The following is a 10095-nucleotide window of genomic DNA, read 5'->3' on the forward strand; positions in this document are numbered from 1 at the left end:
AATCCAAATGTAATAAAGAGAATAACGAAGGAAGCACTAAAAACGTTGAATATGAAATAATATTAGGTCTCTATAAATAAATGAGCAACCAGAGAAATTATGAAAAGTATCATAAAAAAATTAGAAGTTAAAACTAAAAAAATAAAACATTACTTAAAGTCACATTTCAAAAAATTAACAATACATTAAAATAAGGTACATCAACAACCAAATTTAGTTTACTTAATCAAGCTTTCCGGTTAACAAAATAAACTGAGTTAACTCAAAAGTGTTGTGAAACACAATTTTTGTGTTATAATAATATAATTCACCTTAATTCTGGATGTCCTCACGGAACAAATCCAAGAGATAGCGCCGAGATGCATGCTCTTTGCAGATGACATAGTCCTCCTTGGAGAGTCGAGGGAGGAGTTGAATGAGAGGTTGGAAACTTGGAGACGAGCTCTAGAAACACATGGCTTTCGCCTAAGCAGAAGCAAATCGGAGTATATGGAATGTAAGTTCAACAAAAGAAGGAGGGTTTCTAACTCAGAGGTGAAAATAGGAGACCATATTATCCCTCAAGTCACACGGTTTAAATATCTTGGGTCTGTAATACAGGATGATGGGGAAATTGAAGGGGATGTGAATCATCGCATTCAAGCAGGATGGATGAAATGGAGAAAAGCATCGGGGGTGTTATGTGATGCAAAGGTACCGATCAAGCTAAAGGGAAAGTTTTATCGGACTGCGGTAAGACCGGCGATTTTGTACGGAACAGAATGTTGGGCGGTTAAGAGCCAACATGAGAATAAAGTAGGTGTAGCGGAGATGAGGATGTTGCGGTGGATGTGTGGTAAGACCCGACAGGATAAAATTAGAAACGAAGCTATTAGAGAGAGGGTTGGAGTAGCGCCTATTGTAGAGAAGATGGTGGAAAATAGACTTAGGTGGTTTGGGCATGTAGAGAGAAGACCGGTAGACTCTGTAGTGAGGAGAGTAGACCAGATGGAGAGAAGACAAACAATTCGAGGCAGAGGAAGACCCAAAAAGACTATAAGAGAGGTTATAAAAAAGGATCTCGAAATTAATGGTCTGGATAGAAGTATGGTACTTGATAGAACATTATGGCGAAAGTTGATCCATGTAGCCGACCCCACCTAGTGGGATAAGGCGTTGTTGTTGTTGTATCATATTGATACTCTATTTTTTTAATGAAAAATTCACATTCAAATAATTGCATGCATGAAATGTATCAATTAAGGATATCAATATAAAATTATCCAACAGTATAAGACATGCAATGACAATACATTATTGTTTTCTCGTAATAAGGTATTATTATTATAATTTACACGCAGTCACTTCACCTAATTAGTAAAACATTAAAATTAAATCTTCTATATTTGACTTAGGGTTTAATTTTAATTTAATGTGAGAGAAAATATTTACTTCATCAATAAAAAAAAATATGGATCTGGAATAAAATATTGTTACTTGTTACTACTTTTCCTAACTATTAAATAAAATATTGTTTTGTTTATTTAAAAATGAGAAATAGGTGCCACGTAACGTATTGCGTGGCTAAGGTAGAAATAAGCGGGGGTGAGGGGAGTAGTGTGAAGAGTGTGATGAGAAGGTAGGACCACCCCGCAAAACACGCGAACTCGATTAAGATTACCATAGTTTGACTGTGCAATATAAAGTCAAATTTTGAATTCATGTACCAGGTGCACTTGAAATTTAATGCAACTATTGAATGAACATTCAATAGTTTATATTTATTCAGATTTTTTTATTAGTACTACTATCTCAAAAAAATTATTGACGTTTTAAAGTTCAATTTATCTCAACAATTTTTTTATTAGTTGATCATCTTAAACATCTAAATATATGAAAAGATAATAGTATTTAATAATACTAATTTCAAAATTTAATTTCAATCATCATTTAATGATTTTAGTTTTTGACTGTACTCACTGTAGTATTAACTATTAAATGTTGACTACAATAAATGTCTGTTTGTTTTAATCATATAAGTTAGTTTTTTTCATTGGCCTATACTTCAATGTAAAATATAATATTTAAATACTTTAATTTTAAAAAAGTTTGAAAATCAACAAAAATATTTAATTGTATTTTAAATCATTATTATATTGATATATTAATTATTTTATATTTATATTTTTAATTAATATGTCAAGAACACTCATTAGTATTTATTTTAAATGTATAAATAATAATACATTGTAGATTTAATAATAAATATATTGATTTTAAAATATTACATTCATAAAATATAACTAACAACTAAAAAGCTTGCATTACATTAAACACCCCTCCCCCTCCAATTTATTGCACTAGAAAATTACATTAATTTTTTTTTCTTTCGATTCAAACATCATTCAATTTCCTGTTGTAGTGTTAAATTATATTAAATAAAATATTAAAAACATACTCATTTAAATGCTAACTTAAAAAAATATTAAAATTTCAGTTTTACTTTATATTTATTTTTTATTTTCTAATGCCCTCACTTTATTAAAAATCTAGCTTAATTGATTGTATAATGTATATAAATTATTACAAACTCTTGATTATTTTTTTATTCATATAGATAAAAAAATATGTCAAGTGATTCACCTGATATAATATGTGTCACCATTACTAACATAATCAAATTTTATTGAATTATAAAAATTAGAAAAATTTGGTTGCAAACACTGAGAATCTTTATTAAATGTCGAGTTTGAAATTTACTTTATGAAACAAAATTGCAGGCAGTAGAGTAACACCAGTAATTATTCCAAATTTTCGACGAGTTTTGGTTGAAGGGACTGATCAAAAGTCATCCTTGTACTTATCTAAGTTTCGGTCAACAAAATAATAACATATTATCCATCCAAATCCTTAAACGTCCTCTTTTCTTAGTCAGAGTTGTCTAATTCATTAAAATTAAAAAAGTAATTAATATAATTTTTAAAAAAAATTATCTTTATTATTAGTAACTTTCTTTTTTTTAACGGTTTGTCATTATTTTTTTTAATAAAAAATATTTTTTATCTAAAAAACATTATAAAAAAATAAATATTATTTTAAATTTGAATCTTATAAATAAATAAAAAATATTATTTTCCAAAGTGAAAAAAATAAGCAATCATTAAGTAATAAGTAAATTACCTAGAGTGGACCATAAAGGGTGAGGGGGACAGGTGGTAGCTCAACCTATGATTTTACCACTAGAGTAGCGTGCGTACCTTCTCCCATCCCATTATCAAATTTGGTTAGGATTCATTTCAGATCTCACCAGAGAGAAGAGAATAGATGCAATTGCAAGCTGGAATCATTAGTCTCTTCAAGACATAAATCTGTATTTGAAGAGTTTAATCAGAGAGACAAAACCTGATCTTGTGCTAAATTCCAAAGAAAAACCAATATACAATTTTCTAGAGTAGTGGTCCTGAAGCTGGTCCTGTCCCTTTGGTGCTTCTTTGTACCAGTCTTCCAAGAGGCTCCTTCTTCTTTGCAATGATCCCTTTCATTCTCTTTTGTCTCGTTGCTCATTGTGCATTTCTTTACTCCCAGTAAAAAGGGTTGTCACAAAAAAACACTTGACAACCTCAAACTCTCAACAAGACTTAGCCAAAGCCAATTGCTTTGACATTTTCCTAATTTCTTCCTGTGTTCTCCCATCCTCTTACTCTCACTTTGATCTTCACTCTCCCTCTCTCTCTTTATATATATAAAAATTGGTCCTCTAAGATGGGTAATGAAAACCATTACCGCCATCAGTTTTACTATCAGAAAAGCACATTCCTTCCAATGCTTTGTTCAAGGCCTTCCATCAAAGAGGTGACTCTACCTCGATTCAGAGATCCTTCTGCTTCTTCAGGCAACGACCCTTTGTCCCCAAGAATCAGTTGCATGGGTCAGGTGAAGAGAAACAACAAAATTGCTGGCATTCCACCCTCACATAGACTCACTTTCACAACCAAAACCAACACAAACACAAACACTACCTCATCCCCTATTGTCAAATACTCTAAACTCAAAAAACTCTTCTCTGGCAAGAACTTTATTATTAGCACCCCAAAAACCACCACAGCCACCACCACTATCTCAAGCTGTAGATCAAGGCAGCAACAAATTTCAGATGTGCCCAAAAACCAAAAGTGTCTTAAGAGTGAGAATAGCAACAATGTTGTTTGCAACAAAAGCATTGAGGAAATGGATCCTCCTTTGCCTGTGGTCAAAAGAGTGTCCCCATTGGAAGAATCAAAAGAATTGGATAGTCTCTGGAAAAGAAGATCGGGTATGGGTAGGCCTGCACTCAAAAGTTTGCAGCTTCAACAGATTCAAGATCCAAGGATTTGTTTTCAGCCTTCAACTGTTTGATAGCTATGGGAATTGGGAACAAAATCAACAGATCCAGAATTGTATTTTCTTTTTAATCAGATTTTGTTACTTACATTAGATACAGTGTAAATGGTTTTCTTTTCTATTTTCATTTTCTTGGCTTCCAGTTTCCTAGTGTTGCTTGCTTGCTTGATTTCTTGGGGGCATCTCACATGGCGGCGATGCAGAGTATGGGTCATGCTTGTGTGAATACATCAGTAAATTGGTCAAAAATTTAATGCATTTTAGTTAATTTGTTTTGTGTTTCAAATGGTTTATCATTCATGATTAAAAATTAATTAGGAATTAAGGACGAGGGGTTGAAAATAAACTACTTCTCCCTCGTCCCTAAATATAAAACTATATTAATTAATTCACATCTTTAAGTTATTTATATTAAATTTGTTAACAATAATATAATTTTGTCAAAAATTACTCTTTAAGTATATTGAAACTCATAATTTTTTTTTTAGTTAGTTTCTTTCACACTTAATTAATTAATGTTTGTTAGTCTTTTTATTTAATTCATAAGAGAGATAATATATTTATTTTTAAAAAATATAACATTTATTGTAAAATAATAAAGGATATTTGGATAAAAAATAATTAATATAAAAGAAACTTTAAAAATAATCTTATAAAAATGAATAAATAAAATTTTAAAAAAAAAGTTTCATATTTAGGAACCGATGAAGTATTATTTTTAAAATTTCATGAAAATTCAAATATGGGCTTGTGTATTTAACCAAAATTAATGTAACAAAGAAAAACCATAAATTAAAAAAATTGTAAAATTAACAACGATTTTTATATGTAATGGGAAAGGAGAAATATTCGTAATGCGCATTGCTGAATGAAATTTATGAATTTCTAAATGATATAAGTGGACTTTTTTACCATTCTGGTGCAGTTATGCAACACGATTTTTTTTAACTGAAGTTATGAATAATTTTATGAATTTAGTTTATTTTTTTTTAATTTATAACTCCAAAGTCGTTTGTTATTTTTCTTTTTGCTTTTACAACTTTTTTTTTCATGCTATTTTATTTTCTTTTGTTTTCAATTTTTTAAAAATTGTAAATAATTTTATTTAATAATTAAATAAATAACTTTTAATTTATAAAATAATATTAACTTATAATTTATTAAATAATATAAAAAATTAATATATTTTAAAAAAAATTAAACTAACGTTAAAACAAAAAAAAATAGCATAATGTATTTAAAAAAAATTAAAGAAGTCGTATAATCTTCCAAGACTTTGAAGTCAGATAAAAGGCTACGACTTCTGTTTGAAATAAAAATAATAATGAAACATATCTCAACTTACAATTTCATAAAAAAAAAACAGAAATCATGTAAATTATATTGAAATGTTTTGTTACTAATATTAATAAATAGTATTAACTTACAATTTATCAAATAATTAAAAAAATTTACAAAATTAATATTATTTGATACATTATAAGTTAATATTAGTAGTAAAACATTTTAATATTTTTATTTAAATTTAAGTCTTTTATATTATTTTTTAATTTACAAAATAAATAATAATTCTTAAAATTAGTAAAAAAAATATGGAAAATATTAAATATAAAAATATATTAAATAAAATAATATACAAAAAATATAAAAAATATTAAATAAAAATAATAAAAATAAAACATATATTATTTCTTTGAATAATTAAAATAAAAAATTATTTACTAAAAAAATTGAATAAATAAATTATTTATAATTTAAAAAAAATTTAAAACAAAGGAAAATAAAATAGCGTGAAAAAAAGCACCACGACTTCAAAGTTGTAATGCATTAAATATATATATATATATATATATATATATATATATATATATATATATATATATATTAAAGTTGTAACTTTGAAAAATTTGAAAAATACTCCCATATGAAAAAATAAAAAAAAAATTGCACCTGAATGATAAAAAAGCCGATATGAATGTGTGTTTTATTTCTTTTATACTAAGGAAATAACTTTTTATGACCTATTTTATATATATATATATATATATATATATATATATAATACACTAAAATTAACTTGGGCACATGTGAATCTTCTATTCACTTAATTTTAAAATAAGCATACCTCAATCTTTGTTGAAGAAATAGAAAAGGGTGTGTTAAAAATCTATAATTTAATTCATTTTTTTCCACTTAATTCCTATACATAGAAAAATGAGACTCGATATTTTTAAGGTAATTTAAAATCATTATCTTTTCTATTAACTATAAGTAATATAGTATTTTATAAATTATATTCAAAAGAAACTGTTTTATTGCACTCATATAGCAACTCCAATGATATCTCTTTTCTTTGGTTTTTAATTGATTTTTGGAGGATTTTATTATGTCACATAAGAACTTATTATTATTAAATAATATGTATTGTTGTTATTTCTATAAGGATAATTTAGTGTTGGTTTTATATTTCTTTTCATTTTTTTTTTGTACTCTCTTCTTTTTCTTCTTCCACTTTGTTTATATTTGCATTGTTCAGCAAATTCAATTCAAGTTACAACTTTCATCACCTATAGTGTAGTTCTTGTAGTTTGTGTTCCACCATACAACAGTTTTTCGATTTGGAATTGCAATTGATTTGAAATTACTTAAAAACTCATAATAAAAAATCTTAGATATTGTCTCATTTTTATATTTTATGCTAAAAAATGTTTTAATACTATTAAAAAATAATTTTGTTTAAAAATCATTCTTACATCATTATTTCTAATTGGATCTGAATCCGTTCTCTTCATACCGATAAAATCTGTTGTTGGAAATGGTCTAGTGAGAGCATTCCTCTTGCAAGAAAATTATAATAAGGAACTTGCATTGTGCACATAAAAATATTAATTGCTAACTCCTTGTAATGGTCAACAAAACATTGATAACGTAACAATAACATAATACAATTACAGGGTATATTATTAAAGCCAGGTGGTGGCGGTCACTGTTCTATTGGCCGTTTGTCTAGTTTGGACTTTGGTTAGTTTGATGCATCCCGCGAATGCCAAACTCTAAAAAATTTGTGCAAACCCTTTAGGTTTTGTTTGGTAAAATAAAAGCAAAAAGAAAGAAAAAAAGGAATATAGTAGAAAAAAGTGAAAGAGCTATCATTTACCCTTTTTCTTATTCCTTTTTAATCATCCCAAAAAGGGAGGGATGAGAAATTATAAGATTCATATATTATTTATTTTTCTCTTTTGGCTGAATAAAGAAAAATATTATTTATTTTTCAAAATTTTACTCTCTCCCTTTATATCAAACAAAAGATTAATTTTTCATTCTCCTTGCTTTCCTTATCACTCAATTTCTATACCAAGCGCAATATTGAATTAAAGGTCTGTAATATATACGGAACTATGGTTAGAAATACGTAAATGTAAGAGTTGTGATATTTTGACACTTCTTGCATTCATTTCACACTTTTTTTTAATCATATGTCGTGTCATGACTTTGAAATAGAAATACTGACTTATTTTACATGAGTGTAAAATGAGGCATACCTTAAAAGGAGTGTGAAACACATCAAATTCTGAATGCAAATACGAAAAGATTCAATAACTCAATTGGCTCATTTGTTATTAATTGAGTTGAAACCCTCTCTTTTACCCATCAAGTCATTAGAAAATCCTACTGTACCAATCAAAGCCATGGTCCGTGGAGATCCCCAAACATGATAGTTTATATGGATATTAACCTTGTAGCGAGAAGTTTTGAGAGGAGCAAATCATATCGTATTTACTAGACAAATCATAACTTTATACATAAACTTAATCTCTCAATTTTTTAATCAATACAGCCAAATATTTCCGCTACTTTTCTTTTTTATAAAATTCTCAAATCCTGTTTTCTTACTCAAATACTTTCAAGGCATAAAATGGATTTGAGATTGAAAATGCTTTTAAAGTTTCAAAAATTGAAATTTTGTTAGGTAAATGTTAAGGTTTTGAGGAAGGAAATTTTAAAATTCTTTTAATTTTGAGTGAATTCGATATTTTGATTAGTAAATTTAGAATGGAAAATTTAAAGTAATTTATCGATTATAGTTCATAGAAATATTAAAAGAAAAGGAATTAAAGAGTCTTAAATAAATAAAGCACTTAAGTGTGACAATTAAAAGAACAAAAGACTAGATTATAAAAATTTTAAATTGAAGTATTAAATTTGAGTAAAAGAGGATTGCTAGTAATATTATCTCTAACTTTTTTCTTTCATAATTGACTATAATTTATTAGAATTTACTAATTTTAGTGGTCTCATTTCTCATTTAATGATCATATCTCCTTATTTAAAAGTAGGACTCACTAAAATTGGTGAGTTCCCCAACAATGCTTAAATATTTAATTAACTTGTTGTATTGATTAACATTAATCAATTATTAGAAATTATTATTATTTACCAATATATTAATTATGATCAATAGTTATTATTATAACACCAAATTAATTGATGAAAGGACTTGTATCCTAAATAGTACATAATGGATTAGACTATTTAATTGATATCCAAATCCAATAAAAGATCTATGTCTTCATGTGATAAGTTATTAGGTAAAAAATTTTACCCTCTCATTATTGTTTCTTATATTTCTCATTAGATTATGAAAGTTCATTCTAAAATACAGTTGCATTTTAAAATGGATTTTCCATAATACAATAAGAAATACAGGAAGCAATAATAAGAGTGCACGAAGCAACAACTCAATTTACTTGATTGTTATTCCATTAGATGATTAATGCACAATTTTGATAGAACCAATCATGGTTGAGGGTAATTATTATCTTATTCTTTTTCATATTGCTGCAAAAACATGTTGCAATGCATTTACTTAATCCTTGGGCATATGAGATTATTAAATTCATCAATTGATATCAAAACCTATGTTAGATACATATTAGGTTAAATTAGTTTTTTGGTCTTCTAATTTATTTTTTAGATTCAATTTGGCCCCCTAGTTTTTTTTGGGTTCAATTTGATCCTCTAATTTTTTACATCGATTCAATTTGATTCTTCTATTTAAATTATAAGAAATCACATTTTGTAGCAGTTTCAAATCATCACTAAGGGATTTTAAACTGACACAAAGTACATATTTTTCCAAAAAAATGAATCAATTTTCAAAAATTAGAGGACCCAATTGAAAAAAAAAACTAGAGGGCCAAATTGAACCTAAATAATAAATTAGCGGACTAAAAAACTAATTTAACCTATAAATTATGATTATTATTTTTATTAATGAGTATTTTGTGCATCTTTGGTAACTTTGGATTTACCTCTCCATGTTCTTGCAAGATTCTTTTAAAAAAATAGTTATTATTTTATGCACCAAGTTTGAAATTAATTTAGCACGTTTAATTCCAAATAAGCCTAAGTGATCTAATTAAGTAAGTTTGACCACAAAAAAGATGTGATATGGGCTTAATGAATAAATACCGTTATTGGCCCACTTTAGCATAATGAAAACTCTAGTGGTATTTTTTTTTTGGGTTAGTATGAAAACCCTAGTTATATCAATAAATAAGGAGCTTTGGTTATGGTTTCCAAAGTACTAAGATACACAATTGTCTCTCTTCTCCCCATATGATGATTTATGTTGACCCTATTAAAGAATCAAGAGGTTTAGGTTAAGGAAGCACCTAAAACCATCATTTCTCTTATTCGCGACTTTGATTAGTACTAGTCTTTTGCGTCACTAAA

General features: G+C 27.1%; 1 protein-coding gene across 1 annotated transcript; it reads left to right on the forward strand.

The window, feature by feature from the left end:
• Window positions 1-3226: 3226 nt before the first annotated feature.
• LOC114415366 lies at window positions 3227-4627 on the forward strand. The gene has a single exon (XM_028380010.1). It carries the CDS (start codon window positions 3742-3744, stop codon window positions 4372-4374), a length of 633 nt encoding a protein of 210 aa, XP_028235811.1. The 5' UTR covers window positions 3227-3741; the 3' UTR covers window positions 4375-4627.
• Window positions 4628-10095: the final 5468 nt, after the last annotated feature.

Source organism: Glycine soja, chromosome 6 (assembly GCF_004193775.1).
Source record: "Glycine soja cultivar W05 chromosome 6, ASM419377v2, whole genome shotgun sequence".
NCBI classification, from domain to species: Eukaryota; Viridiplantae; Streptophyta; class Magnoliopsida; order Fabales; family Fabaceae; genus Glycine; species Glycine soja.

Bases quoted from the DNA above. Each gene is read 5' to 3' on its own strand.
- LOC114415366 (XM_028380010.1), top strand. From the start codon at position 3,742: ATGGGTAATGAAAACCATTACCGCCATCAGTTTTACTATCAGAAAAGC.